Source organism: Dendrobates tinctorius, unplaced genomic scaffold, assembly GCF_039654945.1.
Source record: "Dendrobates tinctorius isolate UK_male_01 unplaced genomic scaffold, ASM3965494v1 ptg000032l, whole genome shotgun sequence".
Classification (NCBI taxonomy): domain Eukaryota; kingdom Metazoa; phylum Chordata; class Amphibia; order Anura; family Dendrobatidae; genus Dendrobates; species Dendrobates tinctorius.
The window spans coordinates 19,058,274-19,076,183 of NW_027361700.1; the positions used below are offsets into that span (position 1 = coordinate 19,058,274).

Here is a 17,910-nt window from a genome sequence, read left to right on the forward strand (position 1 = left end):
GAAGTAGAAAAGTTCTAGCAACTTACCGTCTTACCAAGACATTGTTGGTGTGACACTTCCTCTGAGCACCACAGATGGACCCCGATCTTACACATCTTACAGCGCAATCCCTGCTTGGAGTTACCTACACATGGTGGAGATAGATTAAAATCATCTAAATAACAAAGATGGGAAATTAATAGAGATATACCATATATACATACTTGAGTATAAGCTGAGATTTACAGCCAATTTTTTTAGGCTGAAAGTGCCCCTCTCGGCTTATACTCGAGTCATTGTGCCAGGGGGTCGGCGGGGCAGGGGGAGTGGCAGGAGCCGGCAACTGTTACATCATATTCCCCCATCCCCAATTCCCTGCTTCTCAGATGGTCTCCGGCGCTGGCAGCTCTTCCTGTGTTGAGTGGTCATGTGGTACCGCTCATTAAAATAATGAATATGTTTGCGACTCCACTCCCATAGGCGTGGAGCGCATATTCATTACTTTAATGAGCGGTACCATGTGACCACTGAACACAGGAGCAAGCTGCTGGCGCCAGAGACCATCTGAGAAGCAGGGAAGTACAGAGACGACGCCAGGAGGGGGTGAGTATGATGGGGAGGGTGAGCCATGCGATATTCACCTGTCCTTGTTCCATCGCCGTGCTGTGTCTTTTGCGTCCTCTGGCTGTGACGTTCAGGTCAGAGGGTGCGATGACGTGTTTAGTGCTCGCCCTCTGACTGAACAGTCACAGCCAGAGGACTCGAAAGACACAGTGGCATGCAGCGGTGGAACGGGGACAGGTGAATATCGCAAGTGCCGGGGGCCTGAGCCAGCGGCGACACTGGCACCTGGCCCCCATAGCGTGCCGGTGTCCTCACCTGCTCAGGACACCGGCACCTGACCCCCAATGACGAGAGGTGAGAGGTCATTTTTTTAAATTGCAGCAGTATATGGGACATATTATTCTATGGAGAATCTTATGGGGCCATCAACTTTTATGGAGCATTATATGGGGCATATTATTCTATGGAGCATCTTATGGAGCCATCAACCTTTATGGAGCATTATATGGGGCATATTTTAATATGGAGCATCTTATGGGGCTATCACTATTCATTAACCTTTGTGCAGCATTATATGGGGCATATTTTAATATGGAGCATCTTATGGGGCCCATCATGAATTTTATGGAGCATTATATGGGGCTACTGATTCAATATGGATATTCAAAAACATTTAACTTACTGATGTCTCAATTAATTTTACTTTTATTGGTATCTATTTTTATTTTTTAAATTTACCAGTAGCTGCTGCATTTCCCACCCTAGGCTTATACTTGAGTCAATAAGTTTTCCCAGTTTTTTGTGGCAAAATTAGGGGCTTATACTCGGGTCGGCTTATACTCAAGTATATACAATAAGTCAAAAGCATTGCTTTAAACTAGTGGGTCCAGTTAAAATTGTTGCTGGGGCAATCAAGAAAATAGACAGAGAAGCACTGCCATGGGAACCCGTCATGACTTCCTCACCCAACATAAAATTGTTGCTGGCCCTACATATGATTTGAGGAACATGAGAGAGATACTAGACATAGCTATGAGATGGAGAAATAGAAATTAGATTCATTTATCTCTTAGATATTGACTTGTATCATTTAAGATTACTCTACTTGTTTTTATTATTTAAACCCCTCTTCACATGTAAAGCGCCATGGAATAACGGCGCTATAATAATAAATAATAATAATAATAATGTAGTATAGCATGACAGTGTTTGGTTTCACCATTTCACGCATTTTTGTTCTGTCATGCCCATCTTATTCCTCATAATCAAAAATTAACGTCCCTCCTGGTTCTTTAGATTTAGAAATGAAGCAAGCTCTGCAACCCTCTATGACTCAGTATGTTCAGTATGTGAGCAAAGCAACTAGAGTCACACAAGAGCCATGAAATTCCCTTTGGTAGATTTGCTGTTAAGCCTCTCTAGTTTGGCAGCTTCAGATCTCAGAGCAGAATGCATTGTTCAAGGGCTGCAAGATAAGAAACATTTCACAAGTTGCTGCTTTGGGCTTTATTCTAAGAGAATCTTGTAAATTGGAAACTTTGGAAGCTGTCTTCAATTATGGCAGCCACAACATGAGTGTGACGTCTCCAGACATGTCCCCTCACTGCCCAGATAACTGGATGCCCCTTTGGAGGCCAGACACAACTCCAATTATTTCTGGCTGCCATTGTCACCTCAGTAAACATGATCTAAACCAAGATTGTTCTTTCTTGTTTTCTACTTTTGCCCTTACTCTTCTTGTTCATGGCATTTCCTCCTGTCTGGCGACATTTGAAATGTGCGGTTTTCCCTTCTGACAACTCGTCAGATGTGCCATTTAGGCGAACCGACTAAATCTCATGTATGTGTGGTCCCAACAGTTTTACTACTGTATATGTACTTCTGTATGTGATAATGACAGTCTCAGAAAAGGCCCCGTATTCTATAGATCCCAATGTTTTCAGCCATATCCACTGGTAATCGCATATGTTTGAGTGCGTTTGTGTGGAGAGGGGGAGGGTTGGATGGTGGGATGTTAGGACATTTGCTTCCTGGGGATAATTTAATCTGACGGGTTTGATTCTACTGTTTTCTCTCTTGCTAAAATTCATCTGGCTGTGACTCACCCTTCCCATTTCCATTAGACTCAATATGCACATTGGGCCAAACAAGAAGGGGGGCATTAATGACTTTAGATTGACCACCTGTGTTCATGTAACATTGATTTTGTATCCAGAACTGGTGTCCCTGGTATATATTTTGTAATCCTTGGTATATTCACCTGTAAACATTCTTTTGCATTTTTTATATTCCTATAATCTACACTATTTGACTACTTTTGTAACTATTGTATGATAATAACAGGCTATCATGGTAAAATAATTATATCTTTGGGGCCATATTAGCACCTCCACTTTGGTGGTTCCTGATGGTGCAATAGCTGGCGATGTGATATACATTATTCAAGTGAACGCTGGAGCCAATCTCTGGTCGTAGTGGTCACATACCGTACATACCAAAATTATTGCCAGCGACTGACTATGGCAGGCATGGAAATTAAAGGGAATCTTTGCTACCTCATCTGAAAGAAGCATAATGTAGGAAAGATCTTGTGTCACTTAGTTTACTGGGTACTGAAGTTATAATACAATCAGAATTTTTAGATTTAGCGAAGCTGAGAAAGCTAACTCCAGCCACACCACAGCTTTCTGTTTACATTGTATATTGACAGTAAACTGCTAATCAGAGGCAGGGTCGGAGTCGGACCAGGATGCACATGAGCTGCAGTCTGGGCAGTGATAAAACACGTATTGAAACAACAATACACAGCCTAATAAGTAACACATACTTGAAATCAGTGTCTCAGATCCTACGTCATTCTGTCATCAGATTATATAGTAAAAACCTGCTTACACAATCCCTTTAAGTACAGCATTTAACCAGCTGCAGGACTTGCGGAATTGTTCAGATCAGCTGTGTTATCATGTTGCCTGCTATTAGACAAATATTAGAAAAACTCAAAAATCTCCTTCAGAAAAAGCCTCATGCACAGGAATATGGCCCTGTAAGATTAATATATTTATTGGACCTGATATACTTAATACATGTCCTTTTGCAGCATTGTTGTTTTTCTTTTCTTTTGTTTTTCTGTAATTCACATTCCTTTTCAAGAAGCCTCAATAACGTCCTTGAATACAAGTAATTTTGAAGTGTTGTGCAATCAAGGAGACCGTGATTCTTAAGTTAATGCTTCTCAAGTTGTTTTTTTCATCACAATGGTTGGAATAATTGTAGTTTCTTTTGCTTTTATACATTTATTATTGACATTCATGATTATTTGATTCACCTGCTATCAATGTAGAGAACTACAATAGTACTACCAGTAATAGTATGAGGAAGGGAAATCTAGACTTAGGACCACATTTCCTGTTCTGAATGCAAATTTTAAGACCCTTCAGCCAATATCAAGTGACAAATAGGTGTTCAGTAGAGTTGAGTGACTTTGGTCGGATCGGGTTTCATGAAACAAAATTTGAGTTGGATGAAACTGGTCCGACTAGGGCAAAAAAAAAATCGGAGTTTCGTCCGAAACCCGACCCCAATGCAAGTCAATGGGGAATAAAAGTCGGCATTGAGCAGATGACATTCATCCACTCAATGCCAACTTTTATTCCCCATTGACTTGCATTGGGGTCGGGTTTCGGACGAAACTCCCGACTTTTTTTGCCCTAGTCGGACCAGTTTCATCCGACTCAAATTTTGTTTCATGAAACCCGATCCGACCAAATTCGCTCAACTCTAGTGTTCAGTAGTGAGTAACTCACCAACAATTATCTGATGGCACAGATGGCAGGGACATTGCTTCTTGAAAACATGGTCATGAAAGCTGTGGGTACGGACCGGCTGCAGAAGAGATAGGGGTTTGTGAGGTTGGTGAGGGGACTGGTCAGCCTGTGGAGGTGGCTCCATTGGGACAGGTGGGGGAGAAGGAGGCGGGGGTGGCATGGGTGGACTGAGAAGAACATCGGAAGGAATCTTCATTTCATTGTTTGGCTTTGGAAAGAAATTCTCCACGCTCTTGCTTCGAAGAATAGTCTTTAAGGAGATTGAACGGCGAAATCGCTGGAGCTGAAAAAGGAATGAAGAGTTATTGTGAGATAGGATGTATGATCATTATCAAAAAGCAAATACAATTTCCCTCTTGAACACTCAAATCTGGTGCTGTGAGACAATATGACATTGGCTTTTTTCGCCTCCCAGTGGGGTCAGAGATTACTCAGGACAAGCTAATGTTGAGATGAAATGTGACAGGCCCTGCGGATTGGTGGCAGAGTACAGAATGGGTAAGGGGTGTATGACCATTCCTAGGAGTACAGTAATGACAGCCATATCACATGTCAGACAACAAGAGAAAAGTGTACAAAGGAAAGAAAATGAAAATAGGACGAATCACAGTATAAAGAGCTTTGCCAGTAGACGACAGTGGATGGAGTCAAAAAGGCAAGAATCTATAATAAGCAATTATGTCCAAAAGCCAAATACTGTACAGGAGCTAGAATAAAATACAGGAGGTATAACTTAAAAGTTGGGGTCCTTGTTAATAACTCTGGTAGGTAAGGTATCCTGGTAGAGACCTTGGTCCAGCAAGGTCTCTAATAGAGAGCCCCAACTACCAAATTGTATTCAACTTCTATTGCAGCAGTAGCCACGGTTTACAGCTACCTATGTACCATCAATAGTTACCTCTGTCTGCATAAACTTAATAGCTAAAAAAATTGCTACTGTAATTAAATGCATTAAATTCTCTCACTTCATGTTGGGTGAAAAATGATTACATCACACGTCAAAAACTACTACAGCTAGTATTTTGTATGACCTCCTTGATTTTTAAGGATAGCACCAAGTCTTCTAGGTATGAATAAGTTGGAGATATATTGCATCATCTATCTTTTTCCATTCTTCAAGAACAACCTCTTTTAGAGACCTGGTGCTGGATTGGGATTGATGCTCAACTTATCTCTTCAAAATTCTCTATATGTGTTTTGGTTGGGTAAAGATCAGGAGAAATACTTGGCCACTGAATCATTTTCACCTATTTTCTTCAAAAATGCAATAGATGTGTGTTTTTGGATTATTGTCATGTTGGAAAATTGCATGTCTTCCAAGAGTGATGGTGGCAACTAAGGCCTCTTTCACACTTGTCTTTTGATGTCAGTCGAAATCGGTCCTTTTTTGAAAAAAACAGATCCGTTATTTTTATAGCCTTCTGCTTTCAAGCATGCCACAACCATGCCTATCCTTAAAAAGCCAACCCTCGACCCAACCGCTATGTCCAGCTATCGCCCAATATCATTGCTTCCATTCGCTTCCAAACTCCTGGAACAGCACGTCCACACTGAACTTTCCTCCCACCTATCATCTAACTTGCTCTTTGACAATCTACAATCTGGTTTCCGCCCCCATCACTCCACTGAGACAGCCCTGACCAAAATTACTAATGACCTACTTACAGCCAAATCAAATGGACAATACTCTATACTCCTGCTTCTAGACCTGTCCTCTGCATTTGACACAGTTGACCACTGCCTCCTACTACAGATCCTCTCCTCCTTCGGCATCAAAGGCCTTGCCCTATCCTGGATCTCCTCATACCTTTCCAACCGCACATTCAGCATCTCCCACTCCCACACCACCTCCTCATCCCACCCTCTCTCTGGTGAAGTCCCCCAAGGCTCTGTTTTAGGACCCCTACTCTTCTCAATCTATATACTTGGTCTGGGGCAACTCATAAAGTCCCACGGATTCCACTACCACCTTTATGCTGATGACACTCAGATCTACCTCTCTGGCCCAGACGTCACCTCTCTGCTGTCCAGAATCCCAGAGTGTCTATCAGCCATATCCTCCTTCTTCTCCTATCACTTCCTCAAACTCAATGTAGACAAATCTGAACTCATCATCTTTCCTCCTTCTCACAGATCTTCCTTACCCGACCTAGCTATAACAATTAATGACATCACACTTTCCCCAGTACCAGAAGTCCGCTGCCTCTGAGTAACCTTTGACTCTGCCCTGTCCTTCAAACCGCACATCCAAGCTCTTTCTACCTCCTGTCGCCTCCAGCTCAAAAATATTTCCAGAATCCGTCCTTTCCTCAACCCTTAATCAACTAAAATGCTTGTGCATGCCCTCATCATCTCCCACCTCGACTACTGCAACATCCTTTTCTGTGGTCTCCCTGCTAACACCCTTGCACCTCTCCAGTCCATCCTTAACTCTGCCGCCCGACTAATTCATCTCTCTCCTCGCTACTCCTCCGCTTCTCCCCTCTGCAAATCTCTTCACTGGCTCCCATTCCCTCAGTATATCCAGTTCAAATTACTAATACTGACCTACAAGGCCATCTATAACCTGTCTCCCCCATATGTCTCTGAACTAATCTCCCGATACCTTCCCTCACGTAATCTCCGGTCCTCCCAAGACCTCCTTCTCTCCACCACACTTATTCTCTCCTCACCCAACTGCCTCCAAGACTTCTCCCGAATAGCCCCTATACTCTGGAATTCTTTGCCCCAACAAGTCCGACTATCAACCACATTTGGATCCTTCAGATGGAACCTGAAAACCCACCTCTTCAAGAAAGCCTACAGCCTGCAATGACCCCGCTACCTCCTTCTCTCTCACAACTACCGGTGATATCACCTCAACCAACACCGGAACTGCTGCAACCCACCAACCTACTGTCTCCTTCCCCACTATCCTGTAGCATGTAAGCCCGAAAGGGCAGGGTCCTCTCTCCCCTCTGTATCAGTCTGTCATTGTTAGTTTGTTTACTGTAAGTGATATCTGTAATTTGTATGTAACCCCTTCTCATGTACAGCACCATGGAATCAGTGGTGCTATATAAATAATAATAATAATAATAATAGCGGAATCCGTTTTTTTTGCATAGACTTGCATTAGTGACAGAAAGGTTCTCTCTCTCCAGAATCTTATTACTTTAAATTACAAAAGTTGCCGCTTCGACAGATCCATCAAAAAAACGGATCCGGTGCATCAGTTTTTTGGCAATATTCACTGGATCCTTTTTTCACACTTTGACGGATTTTGACTGACGCCAAAAGACTGAAGTGTGAAAGAGGCCTTAGCAACTTCTTTTTCAATATAGAGCAGTACATCTGTGAATTCATACCACCAATGATATGTAGCTCTTCAACGCCAGCACCACTCATGCATGCAGTCCTGCATAAAGACATCGCCATGGCCAGCGTTACCACCCGGTGTATCCAGGCAAGTGTCAAATACACCCTGGACAAAAAGGGGGCCCACTCACCATTAATGACACCAGCATGGGGCCCATGAGCCAGGGGAGCCCAATGAAAGTGCTGGCAACAGCCCCCCTCCTTCCTCCACCTTGAATACTCACCTCTCCCTGTTCCCCGCTGTTCCGGTCTCTTAAGTGTCTTCTGACTCTCTGTGATGTCTAAGGGCAGAGGGCTCGATGATGTCACTATAGCGCGCCCTCTGTGCTGAGCAGTGCAGAGGGACAGAAGATGCTAAAGAGACAGGAGCAGCAGGAAGAGGTGAGCATTTTACTTTTTTAATGTATGGAGTAATGTATGGGGCCTATTATTCTATATGGAGCAATATATGGAGCCCATTATTCTATATTGAGCAACACATGGGGCCATTATACTGCATGGAACATTATATGGGGCCATTATACACTACATGGAGAAATATATGGCACTATTATATACTGTATGGAGCAATATGTGGGGCCATTATACTGTATGGAGCAATATATGCTGCCATTATACTGTATGGAGCATTATATGGGGCCCATTATACTGTATGGAACAATATATGGGACACATAATACTTTATAGAGCAATATAAGGGGCCCATAATACTGTATGGAAGAATATATGGGCCCATAATACTGTATAGAGCAATATACTGTATGTGGTCTGTTATACTGTATGGAGCACTATGTGGTTCCCATTATACTGTATGGAGGAATATATGAGGACCATTGTACTATATCTAATATTATGTGGTGCCAATCATACTGTATGTAGGACTATGTGGAGCCCATAATACGGCATGGAGGACTATGTGGCGCCCATAACACTATATGGAAGACTATGCAGTGCCAACAATACTATATGAAGGACTATGTCATGCCAATAATACTGTATGGAGGTATGGAGGACCATGTGGTGCCCATAATCCTGAATGGAAGACTGTCTGGTACCAATAATACTGTATGCATGACTATATAATGTCCATAATACTATATGGAGGACTATGCATTGCCCATAACACTGTATGGAGGACTATGAGATGCCTATAATACTGTACGGCGGAATAGTGGTGCCCATAATACTGTATGAAGGACCATGTGGTGCCCATAATACTGTATAGAAGACTATGTGGTGCCTATAATACTGTATGGAGGACTATATAGTGCTCATAATTCTGTATGGTGGACTATGTTATGTCCATAATACTGTATGGAGGACTATGCAGTGCCCAGAATACTGTATGGAGGACTATATAAAAGGAAAAGTCTGCAGTCACTCTGTGTGACTGCGGACTTTTGAATCTACCCAACGCACGCACTGTACACTGCGAGGATTCAATAGTTTCTGAGCTATTTTAAAATTTACAATGGATATCACTCATGTAATGTAAGAAGTAAGTGAAATCTTTGGCACTGTACTATACCTATATTTCTTATCTGTGCAACATGAATGGTATGTGTTACGGGGTCCCACTGAGACACCTTCGGCCGCGACCTATGAAAACATGGAACCGGACCTGGACTTTGCCCCCACCATGTTACATTGTAGGCACCATGCATTTATAAAAAAATGAATTTAGAAAAATGTTGTCATTTATCCTGAGTACTACAGTTGTGCTCAAAAGTTTACATACCCCGGCAGAATTTTTGCTTTCTTGGCATTTTTTCAGAGAATATGAATGATAACACCACACCTTTTTCTACATTCATGGTTAGTGGTTGGGTGAAGCCATTTATTGTCAAACTACTGTGTTTTCTCTTTTTAAATCATAATGACAACCCAAAACATCCAAATAACCCTGATCAAAAGTTTACATACTCAATTTCTTAATACCGTGTATTGCCCTCTCTAACGTCAATGACAGCTTGAAGTCTTTTGTGGTAGTTGTGGATGAGGTTTTATTTTCTCAGATAGTAAAGCTGCCCACTCTTCTTGGCAAAAAGCCTCCAGTTCCTGATAGTTCCTGGGTTGTCTAGCATGAACTGCGTGCTTGAGATCTCCCCAGAGTGGCTCAATGATATTGAGGTCAGTAGACTGAGGTGCCCAGTCCAGAACCTTCACTTTGTTCTGCTGTAGCCAATGACAGATCGACTTGGTCTTGTGTTTTGGATCCTTGTCAAGTTGGAATGTACAAGTACATGCCATGCTCAGCTTCCGGGCTGATGATTGCTGTGGAGGAAAGACCGGTTCCTCCCAGGTCACCAATGTGACGTAACTACACCTGCACAGCTCTCCAGGCGCCCCTTTGTCTCTCAGGTCAGTAAGGGAACTGCACCTAGAGCAAATGGCCGCCGGGGAGGATGTCCTGTTACCCGCTGGGTATTCCAAGATCTGTAATGAGAGTAAAAGCATCAGCCCAAGATTAATTTTATGGTTTAATTGCCTTAAGGGCGCACTAGATAATTACAGAAATATACAGTAAGCTATACAATGGAATTACAGTGGATTTGCAGTCAGAGTAAAATATAACATAACAATAATGGTACAAGATATTAAGCTGGAGGTCAATTTACCAGGTTGTAGGTTGCATGTGGATGCCGGGAGCTCTGCAGTCCACAGGTACAAGAATCTTAGTTGCCGGACAGACCCCAAAGCGTGGGCCGCTGCTCCCTTGGCAGGTCTGTCCCCAGTTCCTTCTTAGATCATCATCTGGTTCTTCTGTGTGAGTGAGAGTCTCTGCCATGTGCTCCCAATTCTTAAGCATGCTGGGTTCCTCCCCTCTGTGTCAGAGGGTGGTCTAATAATCTCCACCCTTTAGCTCGCTGCAGAACTTATTCCCAATATCTAAGAAAGGGGGTAACTTCGTTCAGGATGATCGGATCAGGACACGAGAGTTACCAGTGAATGCGGTTTGTTTTGCCTGTCGTGTGGAGAGCAAACATGGCCCCATTGGGTCACTGTGGAGGGCCAATCTCTATATCTCAGGTCCCAGAGCCCTCACCAACTCAGGAGTCGCACTGCCAGATGCGCCATTTCCTCAGAGTCACGCAGATATTTTTTAAGTCTGTAACTCGAAAGGTGTGCTCATAATCCATGATCCTAGGATGGAGTCGAAGTGGCTGGGAGAGACAATGGATGTGTATTTCTGTGTCCAGCTGGCAGGTATATTCTAATTGAAGCCCCCAGGCACCTTCATTCCCCATGCTGGTGTGGCTCCTACTCAAGCTATGAAGTTCTGTTTTGGCCTTATCTCATTATCATACTAAAACACCTTGCTATTCAACATTGGAGCACTAAATCCTGCTTTCTTCAATTTGCTTACAGGCCCTGGGGGGGTAGGAGCAGTTAGCTGCCTGTAATTCTTGTGAACTCAGATCAAAATGGACAGGCCAAGCTCAGACATGAGGCGAGCATTAGGCCCCATATCCAAGATGGCGGCTACTCCTTCATCACAATTGCAAATTTGCCTCCAGCATTTCCTGATAACCTGCTGCATTAATCTTTCCTTCAATTGTGACCAAGTTTCCTGTGCCTTTGTAGCTCACACATCTCCAAGACATCAGCTATCCTCCTCCATGCTTTACAATAGGAATGGTGTTCCTTTCATCATAGGCCTTGTTGACCTCTCTCCAAATATAACGTTTGTGGTTGTGGCCATAAAGTTCAATTTTGGTCTCATCACTCCAAACTACCTTGTTCCAGACATTTTGTGGCTTGTCCCTGTGCGGTTTTGTGTATTGTAGGTGAGATACTTTATGTAATTTGCGCAGTAATGGCTTTCTTCTGGTGACTCGACCATGCAGCACATTTTTCTTCAAGTACCTCCTTATTGTGCATCTTGAAACAACCACACCGCTAATTTTCAGATAGTCCAGTATTTCAGCTGATGTTATTTGTGGGTTTTTCTTTTCATCCCGAATGATTTTCCTGGCAGTCGTGGATGAAAGTTTTGTTGGTCTGCCTGACCGTGATTTTGTTTTTACAGAGCCCCTGATTTTCCTTTTGTTAATCACAGTTTGAACGCTGCTGACTGGCATTATCAATTCCTTGGATATCTTTTTGTATCCCTTTCCTATTTTATACAGTTCAACTACCTTTTAATGTAGATCTGTTGACAATTCTTTAGCTTTCCCCATGACTCACAATCCAGAAATGTCAGTAGCTGGATGAAAGCTTCAAGAGTTTGTCTAGATCCCAGAAACTCACTCAGCTTTTATACACACATACTGATTACAAGCAAACAGGTCACAGGTGAGGATATTACCTTTAGTAGCTATTCAAAACCATTTGTGTCAACTTCTGTGCATCTTATCAGGGCAAAATCACCAGGGTATGTGAACTTTTGATCAGGGTCATTTGGATGTTTTGGGTTGTCATTATGGAGAAAACACAGTAGTTTCACAATAAATGGCTTCACCCAACCACTAACCTTGAGTGGAGAAAATGTTTTGGTGTTATAATTCATATTGTCTGAAAAAAAAGGCCAAGAAAGCAAAAATTCTGCCGGGGTATGTAAACTTTTGAGCACAACTGTATTCACACACGTATATTAGCTGTACAGATAGATTTAAATAATTTTGGTTCTCCTATGGCACATCATGCATAGGACTGCTATGATCACTTTGGAATTCAGAACTTTTAGGTAGGTAAATAACTCTCTCTGACTTCGTTTTTTAAAAAGGAGCTTAATGTCATGAAACAAGAAAAGGAAGGAGACAGAATAAGAAGGTCAAGTGCTTGCTCATTAGGATTTGACATGTCTGCTGATATGGGGGGAGCTTCTGTCTGGCTATGTTGCAGCTCTTCTGTTAGTTGAACAGGAGTCACTGTTGAGAAAAAAAACCCCTTATCAGGACAATTCCCCACCCCCACCTTCAATTGTTGTGACTCTACAGATACTGGGTTTATGCCAACTGTGACCTCAAGCTTAGTAGTCATTTATCTCACTATGTACAGTTGACTGTGCTACTGTGCAGACACAGGAAGGGCAATGGAGTGGTTGTAAAAAAATAGTATTCAAAGTTTACAAGGCACATTGTGGAAATTAAGGTATCTAACATGCTTTTGAAAGGAATTTCAGCTGTTTTTTGGTTGCATTTCCTTAGTTGCATCTTTAAAGGGAATCTGTAAGTAGGATCAAGCTTACAAAGCCATCTATATGAGCATGTACGTCATAGGAAGTTGAACAAAATTATACCTTGATATCTGCAATCTGGTGTCTAAAGGCCCCGTTACACACAACGATGTCCCAGCGATCCCACCAACGATCCGACATAGATGGGTTCGCTGGGACATAGTTAGGCTGATCGCTGGTGACCTGTCACATAGACAGACTCACCAGCGATCAGGACCAGCGAGCAAGCTGGTATCTAGGGTAAACAGCGGGTATCCAAGCACTGCACTGCTCTTAGCTACCCGCTGTTTACCCTAGATACCAGCATGCAGCGTCGCTGATCGTTGGTCTCCCGCTGCTACACACACACACAGCGATACGTGCTGGCCAGCGGGAGACCAACGATCAAAAATGGCCCAGGACGATCCTGCACGATCAGCGATACCCAGCGGGGGGGCCGGTTGCTGATGAATGTCACACACAGCAAGATCGCTAGCGATCTCGCTGTGTGACGGGGCCCTTATTCCAGAGAAATTTACAATCTTCTTAATATGTAAAGGAGCTGTTAATATCTATGGGTTGGACAGAGATCTCCCAGATAGTTTGCCTCCAGAGTTTATTTTACATAAATTGGGGCGTTTCCAGTGTGAGACATGTAATGACTGACAGTCTGCTCTCCTGCTCTACATGTCTGACATTGGTAATGTCCCCATTAATTTAAAATAATCTCTGGAGGCAGATTCTCAGGGAGATCTATGTCCGGCCCATAGATCTTAACAGCTCATTTACATATTAGGAAAAATTTAGATTTCTTTGGACCAAGACATTGGATTCAAAATATCAAGATATCATTTTGTTCAGCTTCCTATGACCTACATGCCAGTCTAGATGGCTTAGCAGGGTTGATCCTAGAGACAGATTCCCATTGACATTACAACTCATGTGAATTTATGATCTTTTGATTCCAAGATTCCTTTTAGAATCACATGATTTGTCAAAGATGGAATTAAAAACACCACCAAAAAATACAACCCTTTTCCATATAGCACACTGACACATGGCAGGAAATTTGAGATCTGTGGGAAAGAAATGCCAAATTGCTTGCAAAAAAGGTCATACCTAGATAATATTGTGATTTTGAAAATAAGTCACATACATAAAAAAAGCAAGTAATGTGAAAACAAAATGCCAGAGGATATAACACTTTGCATATATTGCTTTTAATATTTCCCTATTGACAGCTAACAAACATCTGGCCACAGCAATTATTTTCTGGGGAAAAAAAGTGCCATAAAAAATGAGTGTTAAGGAACCCAAACACATAAAATGTTTTCATTTCATTCAACATAAAGGTAAGTCTGACTTCCTTTCCAATGTCTACATAGAGGATAGGGGTACTGAGTCATAAAGGGGCCCCATTTTTGTGGAAGTTTACATCACAACTCCAATCCTGAAGAGGGATTCCTTTTCTTCCTTCTCTGTTCATATTACAAAGCGTTTAGCGGTTCAGAACCTCATGATGAATTCTAGTACGACAAATAATGTAAAAGGAATGCCCAGAATTAGAAAAAAAGGCTCTGTGGTATGTATATTTTTAAAAAAATGGTGCCACTCTTGTTCATGGGTAGTATTTGTTAAAGAAGTTCCCATTCATTAGAATGGTAAAGAGCTACAAAGACAGGTACAGCCAATTGATGAGAGGCATGGTTTCTAAAAATAAAAAAAAATCTGACTTTGTCAGAAACCGGTTTGTAAGCTACTGCCAGGCTACTTTCACACTTGCGTTTTTTTGCGCTGCGCTGCGTACGTCAGCGCTCCAATAGACTTTAATGTGTTTTTGGGTGAATTTTGTGCGCATTGCGTGCGCATGCGTTTTTTTGAGACAGGTCGGACGCACAAAAAATGCAACATGATGCATTTTGTGCGCCTGGGCACACACTACAAAAAAACGCATGCGCATACAAACGCATGCCAATGCACACCCATGTTAAGTATAGGAAAAAAACGTATGCGCAAAAACGCAGCGCAAAAAAGCGCAAGTGTGAAACCAGCCTAAGTTGAGGGATATTCTCAAAATTTTTCTACACTGTTTCTGAAAAAATGCTGCAGTCTATGCAAATTCGGAACTATTGAAAATGTTTTTCTATGTCATCATGTAACTACCTAGAAAAACTTACTAACCCAACTGATCTGACTCTATGTTTCAACCCTTCGGAACCTAAAGACCTATCTCTTCAGGAAAGCCAACAACCTACAGGTGATCAGGTTTTTTTAAAAAAAAATCAGTGAGTACATGATCGCCATACTACTACATGGATGACTGTGAGCTGTGCATTATACTACATGGATGACTATGGGCTGTGCATTACACTACATGGATGACTATGGGCTGTGCATTATATTATATGAAGGATATAGGCTGTGTATTATACCAATATGGAGGACTATGGATTGTGCATTATATTATATGGAGGACTATGCACTGTGCATTATATTATGTGAAGGATATAGGGTGTGCATTCAATTATATGAGCTGTGTGCTATACTAATATGGAGGACTATAAGCTGAGCATTATATATGGATGTGCATTATCCTATATGGAGGAATATGGGGTGTGCATTATATATGGAGGTGCATTATACTATATAGAGGAACATGGGCTGTTCATTATACTATTTGGAGGACTATGGGCTATGCACTATATATGGAGGACTACGGAGGGTGCATTATGTTATATGGGGAACTATGGGGTGCATTATACTATATGGAGAACTATTGGATGCATTATACTATATGGATGAATACGGGGGTGCATTAAACTTTATGGAGGATTATGAGGTGTACATTATACTTTATGGAGATATTTTGGGGTGCATTATAGTATAGGAAGGACTATGCGGGTACATTATACTATTGGGAGGACTATGGGATGTGCATTATACTATATGGAGGACTATGGAGAATATATTATACTTCTGCTATGGAGCCCCATGACTTCTATGTAAGCCCCTGGTGAGCATAATGTGTTTGTTTTTCTATACATTAAAGAACAGCAGACATATACCAGTATTGGGGATATATATAACAAGATAAGGGACATATACCAGGATGGGATATATATATATATATATATATATATATATCAGGATGGGTCCAAGGATAAGGGACATATGCTAGAATGGGAGAATTTTATGCGAGGATGGGACCAGGATGCGAGACATTAATATCATGATGGGGCCCTGTCCAAATCTTGCACCAGGGCCAGTGGCGGATTATAATGAGGTCAATCTGGGCGGTAGCCCAGGGCCCAGTGGTGTGGGGGGCGCACCAGCCCAGGGTAAATTGCCCCATTATAATCCGCCACCATAGAGCCACGGCCCCCCATGTACTGACCGACGCCATCCTCGCCCTCCCAGACAAGCCCACTGGCCACTGCAGCCGCTGCCCCCGCTGCCCCTCACTCATAAATCCCCGTTCTGTGAGCACAGGACCTGTGATGAGGTCACAGGAAAGGAGGAGTCAGGGATCACATGATCAGAGGTTTCAGTCCAAGACCCCTGATCATGTGACCCCTGACTCCTCCCCTCCTGTGACCTCACCACAGGTCCTGTGGGCACAGCCCTCGATGTACTGTATGCAGGATTCTGCTGTGCAGGACTGCAGGTTGTCGTGCTGGATGAGGGAAGTATGTGTGGGGTCAGGAGGGGTTTACAGGGTGGATGTAGCAGTGCTGTGTGCGCGAGGTGTATGGAGCGGAGCCGTGTGTGTACGAGGTGTACGGAGCAGAGCCGTGTGTGTGCGAGGTGTATTGAGCGGAGCTGCGCGTGTGCGAAGCGTACGGAGCGGAGTGTGCGCAAGGTGTAAGGAGCGGAGTGTGCGCGAGGTGTACGGAGCGGAGCCGTGCATGCACGAGGTGTACGGAGCGGAGCTGCACGTGTGCAAGCTGTGCAGAGCGGAGCGTGTATGAGGTGTGCGGAGCAGAGCCACACGTGTACGAGGTGTGCAGAGCCGCGCGTGTACGAGGTGTGCGGAGAGGAGCGTGTGCAAGGTGTGCGGAGCTGAGTGTGTACGAGGTGTGCGGAGCGAAGCCGCGTGTGTGTACGAGGTGTATGGAGCGGAGCCGTGTGTCTACGAGGTGTACGGAACGGAGCCCTATGTGTAAAAAGTGTACGGAGCTGAGCCATGTGTTTATGGAGCGGAGTCGCGTGTGTACGAGGTGTATGGAGCAAAGCCGCATTTGTGTACAAGGTTTACGGAGAGGAGCCATGTGTGTACAAGGTGTACAGAGCGTGGCTGCGTGTGTACAAGGTGTACAGAGCAGAGCCGCATGTGTACGAGGCTTATGGAGTGGAGCCATGTGTGTACTGAGTGGAGCCGTGTGTGTGCGAGGTGTACGGAGCAGAGCCGTGTGTGTACGAGGCATGCAAAGCGGAACCGTGTGTGAGGTGTGCGGAGCCATGCATGTACAAGGTGTATGATGGGGAGCATTCATACCGCCCAACCATCTCAGATTTTTAAAGTCTGCCCCACTGCGCCGACCGGGAGCTTACACATACACGGCGGAGCCCAGAGGAGCACTTGAAATCTTGCATGTGACGTTCCATCGGAAGTGACGTGCTGGAAGCTGACCGGAAATGAGGTAATTTTGGAAGGAGATTGTGATGGAACCATGGAGGCACTTCAGGGAATGCTTCAGATCCATCACTGTGTCCTCCAACAGCGCAGACAGCGGGATCGCCTTGGACGTGGGGATGTCGGCCATGTGAGTGGATCATGATATGTCCTGCATCAGGAGGCTCAGGTGGGCTTTACAATGGGAACCAGGCTGCTATAGTATCTTTATAGAATCTTTCTCTCTCTGTCCTTTCCCCTCTTTCTTTCTCTCTCTGTTCTTTCTTTCTCTTTCTTTCGCTCTCTGTCCTTTCTTTCCCCTCTTTCTCTCTCCCTCTCTGTTCTTTCTTTCTCCTCTTTCTTTCTCTTTCTTTCTCTCTCTGTTCTTTCTTTCCCCTCTTTCTTTATCTCTCCCT

The 17,910-nt window shown here is 43.5% G+C and overlaps 1 protein-coding gene across 2 annotated transcripts in view; it reads right to left on the reverse strand.

The window, feature by feature from the left end:
* Positions 1 to 17,910, reverse strand: part of STAC2 (SH3 and cysteine rich domain 2) — a 121,827-nt gene that overhangs the window by 59,104 nt on the left and 44,813 nt on the right. For both annotated transcript variants that reach the window (XM_073572546.1, XM_073572547.1), the window contains exons 2-3: positions 4,347 to 4,650; positions 27 to 124 (exon numbers count right to left, since the gene is read on the reverse strand). In XM_073572546.1, the coding sequence (XP_073428647.1) occupies positions 27 to 124; positions 4,347 to 4,650 (402 nt within the window). The remainder of the gene's footprint in view (positions 1 to 26; positions 125 to 4,346; positions 4,651 to 17,910) is intronic.